Source organism: Hesperophylax consimilis, chromosome 5, assembly GCF_061612785.1.
Source record: "Hesperophylax consimilis isolate HC1 chromosome 5, BYU_Hcon_1.0, whole genome shotgun sequence".
In the NCBI taxonomy this organism is placed as follows: domain Eukaryota; kingdom Metazoa; phylum Arthropoda; class Insecta; order Trichoptera; family Limnephilidae; genus Hesperophylax; species Hesperophylax consimilis.
This window is the reverse complement of record NC_142840.1, coordinates 41008307-41026605: the sequence shown is the minus strand read 5'-3', so window position 1 is coordinate 41026605 and position 18299 is coordinate 41008307. Positions and strand designations below refer to the sequence as shown.

Below are 18299 nucleotides of genomic sequence, written 5' to 3'. Positions count from 1 at the left end.
GAATTTTTCAAAATAATGAAATTCGAAAATTATTATCCATTACTTTTAGAATCAAAATAACCGATCAATTAAGTTGGAAAACTCGTTTGTATCCTTCAGCGTAAATATGCTGTGATTTTATCTGAACAATAAAATATGTTAGCGAAATAGCATCTAATTATCTAGTGCCATACCTTCTGTAATAGCTCATTGAGTCACAATATTATGACAGATCTGTTAATTGGCCGCACCAAAATAATAGGGCCGCACCATGGCCGCACGCACCTTCTCGTATGCTTGTTACTTGTTACCCTTTTACAATGACGGCAAACAAGTCAGCTGCGAGGGCGCAGTATGCAATGCATTCATTTTATAGGATATAATTTGCAATATTGTTAAAGGGAGTTTGAAAAACTGTAACCACATCCAAATTATGAAGATTTTTAAGCCAGCCAAATATAATAATAATAATAACATTTGAATGATTTGTATAGCGCCGTTTTTGTGCAAAAACGCCTCAAGGGCGCTGTAAAGTGTAAGTCAGAAACACACAAAACGAAAGGAAAAACACTATTCGAATCAATTTGCCAAAAGTATTATAGTGACTTATTTTTGAAGTATTATGCCTTGTTGTTAGAGCTAACATTGTCTTATGTTCACAATGTTTCATAGTGCTTTCACACAAACGAAGTATTGAATTCCGTAAGTCTAAACTTAAAGTTTAGGGTGCACAGTTTACACCCGCGCTGTGCAAGCGGATTCCCTACAGAGCTTCGGACCATCCCCGTGAAGGACAGAACTGCCAAGATACTGAGAAAAGAAAGAATCGAGACTGTCTTCGGTACCACGATTAAAATAAAAGACTGACTAAGGCCTGCAAAAGCCAAGTTTCCTCTTAAAACAGACGGAGTTTATAAAATCATCTGTTCCGTATGTGTTAAGGTTTATGTAGGCCAGACAGAACGGACGATCTCAAAAAGGATATCTCAGAACACTTTCGAATTTGTTTACTCGGCCACCCTGATAAATCGGCAATTGCCGATCATTTAATTGAAACAGGCTATATCGGACGTGCAGAGCCAAAGTCATTATGAGATAACAAGATCTCAAGTTTTTACGATGTCCTTAATATTTTGATAAAACCATTTAGATATCTGTGTCAAAATAAATATGATACTATAATATTATTCCACATCCTTAATGTGCGACTGCTATAGTTAATATTAATGGATTTTCGGCGCCACCATACATTTAAAAACTAATGTTTTTGTTTTGTTCAACACAGTGAAGAGATAAGGGTGATCGCTAATTACTCTCATTGAACATGTGTGAAATTTAATGTATAATTTTGTCCAATAAATAGAGAAGTAACTGGTACAAACAGTCACTTCTCATCCGAGAGTTCTCGGGAAAGTAATACTTGTTTGATTTAATGTTTTCCTACTGCCCCTGCAAAAACTCTCAGATCAAGGTGTCAATGTGTGCCGGTGCCCTATTGAATTTGCAGTATTTGTGCGGGCTTCACTAACTTGGTCCCGTACAAATTGGTCCTTCGTGCCGGTTCTACGCATTACGCCTTTAATCGTGCTTCAGTAAAGATGCCTTCGCTTCGCAGTGGCCATAAAATCTCTACGTCATCCGGGGCGTCGCGATCAGCAACCAGCGTTCCCGCAGACCGAGACAAACGTATGTCTCGCCGAGCCCCGGACCCTACTTCCAACTCTCCGACTGATGTTCCCATTAGCCAAGATGCACCCCAGCAAGCTGATCAAGCTATGCTTGCCTCGGACTCCATTGAACAATCAACCACAGCTTGGGGTCCCATCCTGACCCACAGTTCCCCGGCCCCCCAGGAGTCCGACGGAGAGGATGATGACCAACGGTCAGAGTCAACTGAGGATGCAATACAAATGTTGCGCCGTGAGTTGCGCACTCGAGAGAAGCAGCACGTTAAGCACACCGCCAACCTACTTGCAGCCCTGGCAGCAGCAACAAAGACATCCGCCGCACTGCAAGCAGGCCACCAACCTGCCGATTCCAGGTTCACAACTACCCAAGCCCCCGTGGCGCCTGGAGCGTGGCCCGCCTCGAATGCCGGCTACGCTATCACAGCACCCGGGCAAGCCTCGAATGCATGCCCGGTGCAAACAGCGCCTGGAGCGTGGCCCGCCTCGAATGCCGGCTACGCTATCACAGCACCCGGGCAAGCCTCGAATGCATGCCCGGTGCAAACAGCGCCTGGAGCGTGGCCCGCCTCGAATGCCGGCTACGCTATCACAGCACCCGGGCAAGCCTCGAATGCATGCCCGGTGCAAACAGCGCCTGGAGCGTGGCCCGCCTCGAATGCCGGCTACGCTATCACAGCACCGGGGCAAGCCTCGAATGCATGCCCGGTGCAAACAGCGCCTGGAGCGTGGCCCGCCTCGTATGCCGGCTACGCTATCACAGCACCCGGGCAAGCCTCGAATGCATGCCCGGTGCAAACAGCGCCTGGAGCGTGGCCCGCCTCGAATGACGGCTACGCTATCACAGCACCCGGGCAAGCCTCGAATGCATGCCCGGTGCAAACAGCGCCTGGAGCGTGGCCCGCCTCGAATGCCGGCTACGCTATCACAGCACCCGGGCAAGCCTCGAATGCATGCCCGGTGCAAACAGCGCCTGGAGCGTGGCCCGCCTCGAATGCCGGCTACGCTATCACAGCACCCGGGCAAGCCTCGAATGCATGCCCGGTGCAAACAGCGCCTGGAGCGTGGCCCGCCTCGAATGCCGGCTACGCTATCACAGCACCCGGGCAAGCCTCGAATGCATGCCCGGTGCAAACAGCGCCTGGAGCGTGGCCCGCCTCGAATGCCGGCTACGCTATCACAGCACCGGGGCAAGCCTCGAATGCATGCCCGGTGCAAACAGCGCCTGGAGCGTGGCCCGCCTCGAATGCCGGCTACGCTATCACAGCACCCGGGCAAGCCTCGAATGCATGCCCGGTGCAAACAGCGCCTGGAGCGTGGCCCGCCTCGAATGCCGGCTACGCTATCACAGCACCCGGGCAAGCCTCGAATGCATGCCCGGTGCAAACAGCGCCTGGAGCGTGGCCTGCCTCGAATGCCGGCTACGCTATCACAGCACCCGGGCAAGCCTCGAATGCATGCCCGGTGCAAACAGCGCCTGGAGTGTGGCCCGCCTCGAAAGCCGGTTACACTATCACAGCACCCGGGCAAGCCTTGAATGCATGCCCGGTGCGTACACTGCCGGGAACACGGCCCGCCTCAAATGCTGGCCACGCTATCATAAAACCCGGACCCGCCTCGAATGCACGCTCAGTGCACATACTGTCGGAAACTACGGGACACACGGCACCCGTGGCAAGCATTCCCATAGCCGATTATACTCTACCACAGTACCCCGAGCGACAGCCCCAAGCAGCAGTACCTGGAGAAGTGGAATTTACGCATAACAGATCGCAGCAATTCCCTACGAGTCAGGATTTTTTCACCACTGTTTCCGCCACTGCCTACGGCCGATGAGACAGCACAGCACACTCACGAGTGGGTGCAAAAAGGCGCTGATCAGCTGTCCCAGATCACCTCAGCAATAACAGAGGGTTTTCGCACGTCCCGTGCCCAAGAAAGCCCTCGCACGATAGAGGACGATACACGGATGGCCGCCTTAATCGCAAGGCAGACCACGGCCAAGGATCTTTCCCTCTTCCTGGGTGACCCGCTCGAGTGGCCCACATGGAAAGCCCAGTACACCCAATCCACAACCACTTGCAGAATGACTTCATCTGAAAACCTCATCCGGCTGCAGCGTGCACTAAAAGGGAAGGCTCGGGATGCAGTCGGCCCTCTCCTCATGGATCCCGCTCAAGTTACAGAGATCCTCTCTGTCCTCGAGCAGCGATACGGTGGCGCCAGCGCAATAGCCACGCTGATGTTGGAAAAGGTGAAAAAGCTGCCGTATCTCACAATAGACGCAACCCTTGAGGACCTGGCAGACTTCTCCGGAACCGTCCAGAACTTGGTGACATCACTTAGGATCCTTAGGACTGACGGATACCTGACCAACCCCACCCTACTGAATGACATCACAACAAAGATGCCGATTACGCTACGGATGACCTGGCTGTATGAGACACGTGGTCTTACGAGTCTAGCTACAATAACTCAGCTGGCAGCATTTCTGAAAAGTATGGCTAACGCTATACCCAACAGTGGGATGATCGACCCAGTGCGACCTCGACCGCGACGGACCGAGCAGGTGCATGTAGTAAACGGTGAAGAAGTTAAACCAGACTCTAGACCCGCTGAATTTGTTACATCGCGTAAGAGGAGTGAGCCTTGCGAAAATAAAATGAACAATACGCGTAAACGCAAACTGTCTAGTGAAAGTTGCGGCCAGTGCGGTGGCAACCACAAAACTCGCGAGTGCGCCGAGTTCGCGGAGAAAAGTCTCGCCCTCCGGTGGACAATGGTGCGACAGAAGAACCTGTGTCGTAAGTGTCTGGATCGACACCACTCACGGGACTGTAAAACCAAGGCATGGTGCGGCATAGGAGGGTGCAGATCACCACATCACCGTTTGCTTCATGACCCACAGTTCGTACCGGAAGGTGCTGTCGGTGAGGTTAACTTGTGACGCCAGACGACGGACCGGAGCGTGCTGTTAAAAATTGTGCAGGTTATGTTGGGCGTCCCCCAAGGAAGCAAAGTTTTGGTGTTCGCGCTCCTCGACGAAGGCTCAACTGTGACACTTGTCGACGCTGACATCGCGACACGGATCGGGGTGAGCGGCCCAGTCCGCGGCATACGGATCCATGGCGCCAAAGGGATGTGCACCTCTGACACACTCTCCCGCCGAGTGAAGCTGACCATAAGAGGATGTGATAGCAGTGACACCTACCACATCATCGCCAACACGATCTCCGACCTCAACCTGCCAGAACAACAGGCCCAGGGAAACCTTGTCACCCCAAAACTTTTGATAGGGCAAGACAATGCTCATCTGATCGTTTCACGGGAAGTGCGCGAAGACCATGACACTACGCGAATAGTGTCACGAACCGCACTGGGGTGGATCGCCCATGGGGGTGTCGGGACTGGCAGTGACAATAAATCCACGACGCTGGCACTACAAATTGAATCAGCCGCAGATATCCGCCTAAGAGAATTGGTAAAATGCAACTTTGCCGTCGACTCTCTTGGCGTAACTGCCGCGGTGAGAACCCAGGCAAGCGAACAAAGGGCCATCGCACTAATGAACACGACTACCCGGCCTCTTCGCACTGGGAGGTGGGAAACTGGCCTCCTGTGGCGTAATCCGGAAGCCACATTGCCTGACAACCGGCAGTGCGCGCTGAAACGACTTCATTCCCTTGAGAAGAAGCTGGCAGCAGATCAGAATCTGGCAGCAGCCTACAGCGACAAGATGAGCCAGCTGGTCAACAAAGGATACGCCAGGAAGCTGTCTAAACTGGAAGCGTCAACAACCGCACCCAGAAAATGGTACCTGCCGCACTTTGCGGTGACAAACCCCAATAAGCCAGGGAAGATCAGGATAGTGTTTGACGCCGCCAGTCGATGCCGAGGGACCTCCCTTAATGACCAGCTGCTTACCGGCCCTGACCTGCTGTCTTCCCTCTTAGGGAATATTCTGCGCTTTCGAGAGGGAAACATCGCCATTGCCGCAGATATCAAGGAAATGTTTCTGCAGATCAAGATAAGGCGGGAGGATCAGCTGTCCCAACTCTACCTCTGGAGATTACCGAACCAACACGAACCTGATACTTACCAGATGTCATCTATGATGTTCGGAGCCACTTGTTCACCGAGCAGCGCCCAGTTCGTCCGGAACAAGGTAGCCGGGGAATACGAACATGAAAACCCGATTGCCGCAGCAGCCATTCGTTCTAAATTCTACATGGATGACTACCTAGATGCGGTAGACAGTTGTCAGGAGGCTGCCTCACTCGTCCACGGTGTGAGCACCCTCCTCGCGAAAGGAGGATTCCACCTAACTAGCTGGGCATCTAACAGTCCAGCTGCCATAGCCGGTGTTCCCACAGAAGACCGGGCCAGTTCCACAGTGCGGATCAGCGGTGGAGGTACGGAGACGGAACGAGTGCTCGGACTAGTTTGGGACCCATCCACTGATAACTTCCTGTACTCATTCCAAGAGGCGATCACCCCAGAAGTGGCCACGCGACCCACGAAAAGGCAGCTGCTCTCAATAGTAATGAAAATCTTCGACCCAGTAGGCTTCATTTCCTGCCTTACAATCCGGTCGAAGATACTGCTGCAGGCCGTGTGGCGCTCGAGTATAGGCTGGGACAACCCCATTACCCCTGAACATACACAGAGGTGGACCGAATAGCTGAGCCTGTTGAATACACACAGCATTTCAGTTCCGAGACGCTGCCTCCATCTCAAGCAGAACAGCGTGACCCTACATCTCTTCTGCGATGCGTCAGAACAAGCCTGCTGCGCTGTCGCCTATTACACCGAAGAAGTAAATGGATCCCTACAGGCGACATTTCTGGCCAGTAAATGCAAAGTGGCGCCACTGAAGCCCCTCTCCATTCCCCGCCTTGAGTTACAAGCCGGACTCATCGCGGCAAGACTAGCCCAGACCATCCACAAGGAAAGCCAGGCCCGTATATCCCAAACGTACTTCTGGACAGACTCTGCAACCGTATTGTGCTGGTTACGAACTGACCCACGTACGTACTCTGCCTTCGTGGCAAACAGACTGGGCGAAATAGATGAGTTAACCAACATACTCGACTGGAGATGGGTGCCAACCAAGCTCAATCCCGCTGACATCGGTACAAGGGACTCAGATGTGCCCGACCTATCACCCAAAGGAAGGTGGTTTACCGGCCCGGCCTTTATCATTTTACCTGAGAGTGCGTGGCCAAAAGAGCGTGCACCTGTCAAAAGGCCCGACGACCAGACACTAGAGGTTAAGCCTCACTACGTCGGCCTTCTATCAACTGCAAGGGAAGCCTTACCATCCATCGAGAGATTCTCCTCATGGCAACGGCTGATTCGTGCAACAGCATGGGTTCTCCGCTTTGTGAAACAATGTCGGATGAAAGTTAACAAATCTGTAGGGGGCCCACTGCGAGCGGAGGAGATCAAGGAGGCGGAAGACAGATGGATAAAAAGGTCTCAGGAGGACGCCTTCAATACTGACATGACCACCCTCAAGCAAGGCCAAATGCTGCCGACTGGTAGTCGTCTGAACCCATTAAACCCCTTCTTCGGACAAGACGGCGCCCTGCGGATGGGTACCCGGCTGCGAGCTCTAGCGAAAACGAAGTGTGTAGCACGGACTCCCGTCATCCTGGATGGAGACCACCCGTACACTCAGCTCCTGATTCGCCACTACCACCAGAAGGCGGACCATCCCAGCACGGAGAAGACGGTCGCAGAGGTGCGGGGCGATTTCTTTGTACTGCGTCTGCGCACTACAAGCAGGAAGATAGCACACGCCTGCCCCACCTGCCACATAAGGAGAAGCAAACCCTCTCCACCACTAATGGGGGCGCTACCACCACCTCGACTGATGCATCACATCCGCCCATTTACACATTGCGGACTCGACTACTTCGGGCCTATGGAGATCACGGTTGGCAGACATCGGGAAAAACGATATGGAGCCATCTTCACTTGTCTCTCGACCCGCGCCATTCACTTAGAACTGGCCGCCTCACTGACCGCAGACTCAGCCATCATGGCCATACAGCGGATGACTGCGCGAAGGGGACAACCCGCAGCCATGTACTCCGACAACGGAACAAATTTTCATGGAGCCGATGCAGAGATGAGAGACGCTCTGGTATCATTGAGCCACGATGCCAGAATGCTTGATGCCATAGCCACCCAGGGCATTGAGTGGCATTTCATACCTCCAATGACGCCCCACATGGGGGGAGCTTGGGAGAGGCTTGTACGGTCAGTAAAAAGAGCCCTGAGCACCACACTTAAGGAACGGGCACCTAGAGAAGAAACCTTACTCACGGCCCTGGCAGAGGCTGAATTCACAGTGAACAACAGACCACTCACTCACATATCAGTTGACCCACGCGACGAAGAGCCTTTGACCCCCAACCACTTTCTTCTAGGGTCGGCTGGAAAGCGTCCCCTCTTGTCCATGTTTGGCAAAAAGGAAGAGGAAATATGCCTTCGCCGCCAGTGGCGTATCGGCCAGCAACTTGCAGACATATTCTGGAGGCGGTGGCTTCTAGAATACCTTCCCACCATGGCAGCTCGGCAAAAATGGCACAACCCGGTCACACCCATTAAGAAGGATGACCTGGTGGTCATTATGGACTCCACGCTGCCACGGAACAGCTGGCCGCGTGGCCGCGTCCTTGAGGCCGTGCCCGCCGCCGACGGACAAGTCAGGACAGCCCGTATCCAGACAAGTTCCGGAATATATGTTAGACCGGCCATTAAAATCGCCGTCATACTACCTGCTTCAACAACACCAGCCGATCCAATCACCAGCACGACAACACCTGCCTAGCCGAAACCCCTTGCAATGACATCAACTGCAAACACGAGACGCTGGGATGAAACAGAACACGCCCGACGGAGTAGCTGGGCGCAGCAGAGACTGCACCGTGGGGAGTATATCGGACGTGCAGAGCCAAAGTCATTATGAGATAACAAGATCTCAAGTTTTTACGATGTCCTTAATATTTTGATAAAACCATTTAGATATCTGTGTCAAAATAAATATGATACTATAATATTATTCCACATCCTTAATGTGCGACTGCTATAGTTAATATTAATGGATTTTCGGCGCCACCATACATTTAAAAACTAATGTTTTTGTTTTGTTCAACACAGTGAAGAGATAAGGGTGATCGCTAATTACTCTCATTGAACATGTGTGAAATTTAATGTATAATTTTGTCCAATAAATAGAGAAGTAACTGGTACAAACAGTCACTTCTCATCCGAGAGTTCTCGGGAAAGTAATACTTGTTTGATTTAATGTTTTCCTACTGCCCCTGCAAAAACTCTCAGATCAAGGTGTCAATGTGTGCCGGTGCCCTATTGAATTTGCAGTATTTGTGCGGGCTTCACTAACTTGGTCCCGTACACAGGCCATTAATTTAGATTTATTCCTATTATTATTAAGTTCTGTGAAGACACAAAACGCACAGAGCACGTTTAATTACAAAGGCAATTGAAATTCATAAAAATCCTGTTAATATTAATAAAGACCACTGGGATAAGCTCAATAATCTTAGTATCCGGTAATAGACGGCTACACCAAAACTAAACGCAGCAAACAATTTTAAATTATACTGTAACTAGCTGATGTGTACCCGGCGTTGTTAGGGTTAGGAGATAGACATATACCATCGACCACTTTTTAAGATACACAATTCCGTAGTACATTATTTTGATGTATTTCACAAGGTTTAGCCAGCGTTAGGAATGTAGTGCCCGAAAATATAGGTATTTTTACGACTTGATTATAAAATATTGACTTTTCTCTATTTTATTTTATACTATTTAGAGATACCAGCTCTTAGAGGATTGGAGTTGGCAGCACTGTCTCACATTTATACATACGTAAGCACACACTTCGCCACAATCTTCGATTACACATCGGTCCGAAACGTTGGCTAAAGAAGGAGGTTGCGCAACACGGCATAATACCCCCAAAACAATCATTATTTCAATTTATTTTTTTCTCTCCACACACTTTCTTCCTTTCATAACAATCTCAGGTGAAATATCGTAATGATATTAATTTTATGGACATACGTAATAGGTACTACAACTATGTAATAACGAAAAATATCCTTAACTGTATCTTATTGTACTGTGTATGTCATAATAAATAAATAAATTAATCAAGAATTAAGAAGTTAGATGAATTAAGCAATTATATTTATAGGAAGAATGAATGTTTTATAGCTTGATCCGTTCTACTAAAGTGGATCCTGTTATGCAGACGTTCCGCTACTGTAATGAATATTAAACCCAAGTATTGAGATGCTATTGTCTAACACTGTTTACCTGTTAATTTGTCTCATTTAAATGCCTCTAAAAACTTATACATAACCAACATTGTCTTTTATGATCATTCTAGCGCTGCGAGTTGCTGGGGCTCAGTCTGTCTGCGCAGATAGATAAACAATAGCGCATGTTGCTTTTAATCCAACAGATGGCGCTGTTTAAAAAAACATGTTTTCCCAACTGATAGCGCTGTTTTAAAAAAGGACATTTTTACCTGTCACAGATGACACCCATATGTATAATACAAGTATACAAAAACATACGCGTTTTCGAATGCAACGTTATGTCAAAATTTCAAAGCAATCGGAGAAGAACTTTCGGAGATTTAAAATTTATAACTATAGATTATTTCCATGTTAAAAATTCACCCAGTTTTCAGGAACACTAGAATTCACAATTTTAAAAACTATTTATTCCAAACCATTCATGACCTCGAGCAATAAATAAATTATTCAGCTCCAATGCAACAGACGATGGTTTTTTTTATGTCACAAAGCATTGTGCAATGATATGATTTTGACCTCTCGTATGTAAATAATATGCAATATGCAAATCGAAAACCTACTAGTATGTAAGGACAAATAATAATAATTACGCATGTTATTGTACTGGTCAAAGTAGGAAACAGCAAAGAAAGGTCGGGATAATGCGAGACATCGCTTCGCACTACTTTTAATATAATGCGAAGGTCAACGCATTCTCGATATACGAGTTTATTTCCTCCAATTATAGATGTGGTTAAAACTCTGACGAGTTAACTTGCGGTATTCTGAGATTTATCAAAATTGATAAAAGCACTTTCGACTCTTTTTTTATTTATGTGTCTGTAGATCTTGATGTGTCTATTAAATCTTTTTATGGTTTCGGGTTCAATTGATCCTCACGCTTTGATGCACAAATATGTACGTTTACATTTAGATAATAGATTTGTCGAGTGCACCCGTATAATATTATTATATGTTGTATATCAAGTGGCGTAGCGTAAAATATAATTTCGATCCGAGGCAAGCCAGACCCTGATCATTAAAGGTCCTGACACCAAATTTTAAGCATTTTAAATTCTTATTAGTGTCATAGCAAATATATCATTTTGCTCGTTGGAATTAATTATTTTTAATTGTAGAAGTTGCATTTATTTTTTTCATATCAATGATTATTTTAAAGTGGGAACAAGCGGTTCGATAACCTCACCACAAACCACCCCCGTATAAATATTGCGTATAAACAGGATAAATTTACCGCGAGCCGAGCCATGAATTATGAAAAAGGAACAAAGCAACGCAAATAGCGCGAAACGCCATGTTTCGCTGAGACGCGAATTATCGGAAAGAAATGATGCAACCGAAAATGGTTGCTGTTGCTTTGTTTCTATAATTCGCGGTTTGGCTCTTGTTTTTGTCCTGTTTATACGGACCCTAATGGCGCGAATACATTTTCAAACCAAAACGCGAGCCGAGCCTCGAATTCTGGGCAAGAAAAGAATCAACAGCATATGCCGCGAAACGCCGCTTGCGGTTGCTTCGTTCCTTTCCCATAATTCGAGGCTCGGCTCGTGTTTCGGCGAGCTGAGCTTCGAAATTCAAATGAATACGCAGAATTAGGGTAGGTATAAACCGCGACTTATGGGAAAGGAAGGAAGCAACCGCAAATTGCGTTCCTTTCGTAGTTCCTTTTCCACAATTCGTAGATCAGCTCGCACATTTTTCTCATGTCTATATGAAGCATAAGAATCACCACCTTTCTCGTAACACGCATGTAATGGAAAGAGATGTTCCAATGGTTCTTTCAGGGGCAGGATCACACATACCCTTTAAAAGTAATATAGGTTACGACGGAGTTCTCAGCAGTAGGGCCGTATTTTACCAATAGGTAGGGTACCTATATAATTTCACACGTCCCAAAAATGAGTTTTATATGATAAAATAATTTTAATAGTATGTATTATGCGGGTGTTAACAGACTTACCTAACTTACCCTAACCAGTAATCCTATCATTATTTGAAGTGAATAATATAAATGAAATTTCTCCGCTAACATTTTATACATACATATATATATATATTTTATTTTATTTTTATTTGAGTACATAAAACAGGCATGGTGCCCAAAACTTTACAAACATGGATGTTTATACATAATAATAACAAAATGAATTAGCTAAACATGCAGAAGTAAATGACAAATAAGAATGGGTAAAAGGTAAATACAAATATGTTCATAAACGATTTGTTATTGTCACACCTGTATAGGTGAGACAGGTAGGTACAATATTGCTTCTTTTTAAATAAAGGGCTTTATCACAATATCAGCTTAATATGATTAATGGTAATACGTTTTTTTAAGTGTTAAAATTGGTCATTAAAAATGTCTATTTCATTATTAGAACCATGTAATATATGATATTATAATGTCTTAATGCTAGCGGTACAAGGGAGAAATATCCGGTATTTGTGTGGTAGGCTTTAAAATAGAAAATGTCTCTTATCATATATAATATAATATATATGAAATATACATATGCCTACAACCATAATAAGCGTAAGTCATTTTGTCCTTTGGTATAAATATAGGGATGTTTCGTTTTCAAAATCAACACACAAGTTTATATAAATAGACAAGCAGTCTTATGATGAGTTGTTATTAGCGAAGTTTATGTGCTCTGAAATTGACGTAAATAGTAAACCGTAAATAAGTCGTAAACCTTTAAAATAAGACTAACGTGGGTGTGACGAGTTCGAGGAAGAACCTTGCATTTACTAATAATACAAAATAAAACTAAAAGAGTACCACGTGGAAATTATTCAATATGAGTGAAAAGAAGGATTTGCACGACAAAACACGCCATGAGCACAACGCAACAGATATGGACTGACAGGGGTATAACGAACCAACGAGCTAGGCATCCACAATCGGCTCTCAAACTGTCTGCGTACAACACAGGATTCCATGGACAGCCAGATGAACAAATGTGTCCGTTCTGGAAGTGCTAGGCAACCACAATAGGCTCTCAAACTGTCTGCCTGCAACACATTTTAAGATGCTTTTTACACGTTGCTCGCCTAACTGAGGACTCATATTGGAGAAACTAAAGCGGAATGATCAATGCCCTGGAGTGACCAAGTATCACTGGCGTCCGGTTCGTCGGTGTCCTTGGCTCAGGAAAATTGGAGTGAAGGTCAATATCCTCAGCAATTAGGAACGATTTAAGAAGAATATGGGATAACTGCCTACATAATTATTACATTGTCGATATCCAGCCAAATTTCTGAACGTACATGATATATTTATGATATTTGAAGATTTTATTGGATTTCGATTATCGCTCTCGAAAACAAAGCACTCGTATTTCGATGTCTTGGAGTTAAAATATTCTATCTGCATAAATCATAATATCAAGAAAACTGAAATTGAAACTTCTTCATTTCTCTTTACATTCAAAACGTAATAATATATAACATTTTCAGCGAAGTCGTAACAAAAATGACGTATTATGTAATAATTTATCTTTGCGATAAATAATGATGAAGGTGATAAAACATTATCTTATGAATGATATTTGTATCTAACTACATGTTGTTCAATCATATTTGTATGTGTGCATAAACAAAATAAAAATACAACCATGTTTCCTAAATATAAAGTTGATTAAAAAACCGTTTGTAGATAGATAGGAATTACCAACTGTACACAGGAATTCAGATAAATAAACATTACGTGATCACTCTAAAAATGAAAACGAAAAACAAGATTAAACTAACGCCTTTCCCTCGCAGGGGTAGGCAGGGAGGATGATCGTGTTAAATCACCTCTCGAAGTTTGTGCACTTTACCCACGGACATCCTGTATACATGTAATATGGATTCAGAGAGAAGGATTTTACAATTTGAGAAGAAAAGGATTATGGTCGGTACCATAAAGGGTGTATCTTTGTTAACCTGTAGAAAAAAAAACACATTTAAAAACGTTATCATTCGTTAGATGCATGTTACGTTTTATCAATAACATATTTTATCTTTTATCTGCCACTGTTGATATTCATATAGGATTAACTTTAATAATGAATTAGTGTCATAGTTAAATCAACCTTTTTCGGCATTGTTCTAGAATCGACATGATTTTATCCTTATCATTATATCTTGCGGCGGTGTGTTTTTATACATAAGATTATCATAGTGATTTATTTATGGGTTGTTGCGCTACTTTCTTCTTTATCCAATGTTTCGGATAGCATTACAGTGTCCATCATCAGGGCATATGTGTGAAATAAATCACTATAATACCTTTCTCAAATCATATCATAAGATTATTAAATGATAATTTCAGATGAAAAATGATGCCGTTGTTATCAATTAATAGTGCATGGTCACCCTTCAGTAATTTATTTATTATTACACGCCCTAATAGGCTTTTACACACTACAAGGTTTAATAGTTGAGTATCACAGTTATTATAAATTCTACAAAATTAAAACAATAAAGGAAACATAATACAACGAAAAAAGAAAAAATATTAAATGTTACAACAAAAGCATATAATAAAATAAGATACATTAGTAAAAATGATAAGAAGTCTCACATAAATAGATATTCAAAATAAAAATAAAAATATATGTATTGCGGAAATTATAGATGTCTATTTGTGTCTCGATATACAGGGTGTCCGGAAACTCGTAGTACAAGCGGGAAATTGGTGAATCTACATCACATTTGGAGTTGATTTTGTAGTATATTTTTTTTTATTTGAGCTTTCGTTATCGAGTAAATCGAGTTTGAAGTTGCTTTTTTTTTAATCAAATTCTTATAAATTATTACTGAAGATCAAAGTACCCAACTAATTAAAACTATTTGAAAGTAAAACAAATGAAGAAACTCGGATTTGAAGCATTATTTTGAAATCACCCTTCATTTAACCCGGTGTAATCATAAAATATTTCTGCTCTGCAGGGTTAAAACATCTGTTGTTCAACCTCAAACACCAGAAAAAACTTAAACCCTAAAATAGCCGAAAAATATTTTTTTTTGGTTTTTTTTTTTTTTTGTGAAAATGCTCAAATCAAAAAACTTTATGTTTATTTGGGTTCCCCATGTGGTGTAGATTCTCCAGTTTCCCGCTTGTACTACGAGTTTCCGGACACCGTGTATAAAAGAATTGAAATAAACAATATTTATATTGATTATTTTTAAGATGAAATATATCCCCCAGATCAGAATATTTATTTCCAAGACTGTGAAGTCTTGGAATCGGGGAATTTTGATAAGACAGTGTCCTGGTGTTGTAAAAATAAAAGGGTAGTAAATTTCGGCAAGATCTTTTGGGTATGTGGATGCTGATTAATTGGAGTAACTCAGGACAGTCAATTTTGTATTGAAGTATTTTATGTAGTACTATTAAATCTGTGTTTATTCTTCTTTATGAAAGTTTTAATAGGGACAATTTATCTAGTAAGTAGTTATAATCAATGTTTTCTACAGGAATATGCAATTTATAGTTTATGTTCTTCAGGAACTTGTGTTGAATCTTTTCAATGTTATCGGAATGAATATTGTAAAAGGGAGACCATAAAGTAGAGTTATACTCTAGTTGAATAGCAATTAGAAGAAGCGCGCTAATATTTAAAAAAACGTTAATAATTAAGCGAAAATGGTGGAAATATTTAATAAAACATGACTTGTTTGAAATAGAGCAAAAATCTCTCGACGAATTCTTATGTTGCATTTAAAGATACACTGCGATTTTTTTTGTTCCTATAAAATTTAAACAACAGGAAAAAACGTGTTTAAAATAATTTTCGGAGCTTACTTTGCGAATACAAATATTATCTACAAAAATTACATATATTTTTTTAGGAACTTAAAAACTTGAATTGTTTAAAGAAATATGATATAAATATAGACAATCGGAATGCGGGGCAGGAAGTCGGTGACGAATTTCTCAAGTGGAAATATTGTGTCTTTATTGCTGTAAAGTAAACTCTAACGTGAAATGTTTTTTTTTGTTGTGAGATTGATACCACGGCTGTTTACCTACCGCCTTACTAATAAAATTGATGAATATTTTATACAATTGATAAACAACCGAGTGTGTAAAATCCTTACTAATAGTTCATGGAAAATATATACATTGTTTACTCGGCCAAAGAAGGTTGTTTATTCTGTTGCATAAACTTGAACTTACTCATCGAATTTCAGAATATTTACAATGTAGTTTTGCAAGCTATATTTATTCTTTTTGAAGTTCGAAAAAGCAAATACCATATTTAGAAACTACATTAAAATACCTTTTAGATTTAGGATTACTGAATTTTGAAAGTTTGTGTATTGGAATATTTAAATTTCAAACATGTTAAATTTGAAAAAAAACACACTTTAACTCCAAACGTCAAAAAATTGTAGAAAGTACGAAGAAAATATTGTCATTTGGATTCATAAAAACAATTGAAACGTTTTATTTGGTGTAGTTATTCTCATTTGGTCGTATAAAACAATTTTTAAATTTATTTTTCATTCAAATTACGATTTAAAGAAATAGTAAAAGTCATGTTAATCTGTGAGGAATAGTTAGTAGATATACAGGCGAATTCTCCAGTCAATGTTTTTATATTGTTTTGGTAAATACTGTTATTTATGTTTGAAACTCATACGAATATCTAGGTAAACCAATCGAAAATTGTTATTAGTTATTGTTCTTACTATATTTTTTTTGGTTTGACCGAGGATTAAAACATCCTCCCCAGGGACTGGCTTTAAAACTGCTGTGAATCCCATCCGTGTTCCCTCCCCGAACAACACTAACACCTAAGCCAAATCCTAATTAGATAGTACCTACCGACCTTTATTTCGAATGTTATGGGATGTAAATTTTTAAATATACTGTCATCCAATTTCAGAAAACTGTGTGTGTGCATTTTCGTCGACAACGAACCTATCTGCCGAGTTTCAGCTCGATTGGATGTCGGAAAGTGGGTTAATTTCCACTTCAAAGATTCCATTTCATAAATTTTTCATTAATTCAAGAAAAAAAAATCGAAATTCTCTCTGAATTTTGAAAACAAATTGTGGTCACAATTTGGACACAGAAAACACGGAATTTCTATGCAATAAATGTTTCAGAAATACCTATTTTTTCCGTGTTTCCTGTACAATGCACGATGCAATAGTCCCAATTTCCTGTAGCCTGTGAAACTATGCCATATTTATTTTTGGGTCAAATTGTGAGAGTGAATGAAGCGGCGGAGAGGAGAGGAGATTGGAAAGAGATCTTTAAATAATGTGAGTCACCGATAAACAAATTTCACTTTTACTAACGATGTTTTTGGTTATTTTGCAGAAATCTCACCTCACCTATGCTTCGGTGATGTTAACTCAATAGGGCCACAAGAAGTGCCCTCACCATGATGACATCACCGCCCACCAGGAAGGTCGCACCCGATGGCGGGTGGGCCTGGATGGTTTGCCTGGGAGTCTCCATGGTTAATGTAAGTAACTTTTACATTTTTCAATAATACTTTTTTAACCCCTCTTTACTTCCTAGAAAATGTTTCAAGCTCTGGTGCTGTGTGATCAGTACAGAGGGTACATTTATTGCTTGCTTAAATTTATTACTCACTAGCTAACGTGTAACTGGCGTTTCTCGGGGACTTATAAAGTGTTTGGGTTAATAATTCTAGTGTATTTGTTAACTGGGTGCATTTTATAAGTGAAATTACTATTGTTGTATTATAATAGGTATTTGTTTCACTTGGTCGCATCGTGTTTTCTTCGGGCGTCCTTGCCTTCTTCGACTATTCACTTCCAAGTCATACATTGTCCTCGCGCCTCTTTCTTCTTTCATCACATAGTCTTATTTGAACAAAAATATTATTGATAGTTCTAGGAAAGTAAAAGGTATGAGGGTCAGGTAGGAATCTAGGGATCAGTATGTCCAGGAGTGATGGACCTATTAATATATTCCTCCCACTGCGGCGCAAGGCAATGGGTAGAGAGAGGTTAAAGGGTCTCCCCAAACCAGCATCTCCCGATCTGGCCCGCCACACCCGATGAACTCGGGCACCCCTGCTAAATCACCAAACCTAGCGAAACACTTTCAAATAAATGGTATTAACCACAGACATATGAATTCATATGTCTATGGTATTAACGAATTTTAAACTTGGGCGGCGGTACCTAAACCCGCCTCCCTAATTGAAAATTCGATGGCCTTTGTCAATAGTTACCCAGTAATTCCTCACACAGTCTCTCCATCATCCCATTTATCCCAGCTTTTCCTGGGAGCATCGGAGCACCC

The 18299-nt window shown here is 42.8% G+C and overlaps 2 protein-coding genes across 4 annotated transcripts in view; both read left to right on the top strand.

Annotated features, from left to right (window-relative positions):
* The window catches only part of LOC149423948 (monocarboxylate transporter 1), a 127130-nt gene that overhangs the window by 72121 nt on the left and 36710 nt on the right, over positions 1–18299 (top strand). For all 3 annotated transcript variants that reach the window (XM_089631871.1, XM_089631870.1, XM_089631869.1), the window contains one exon: positions 17343–17490. In XM_089631871.1, coding sequence (XP_089487997.1) covers positions 17407–17490 — 84 coding nt within the window. In that variant the 5' untranslated portion in view covers positions 17343–17406. The remainder of the gene's footprint in view (positions 1–17342; positions 17491–18299) is intronic.
* On the top strand, positions 1578–8502 carry LOC149423949 (uncharacterized). Its single transcript, XM_089631935.1, has 4 exons — positions 1578–2020; positions 3375–4468; positions 4676–6289; positions 6377–8502. Exons 1-4 carry the CDS (start codon positions 1578–1580, stop codon positions 8500–8502), a joined length of 5277 nt encoding a protein of 1758 aa, XP_089488061.1.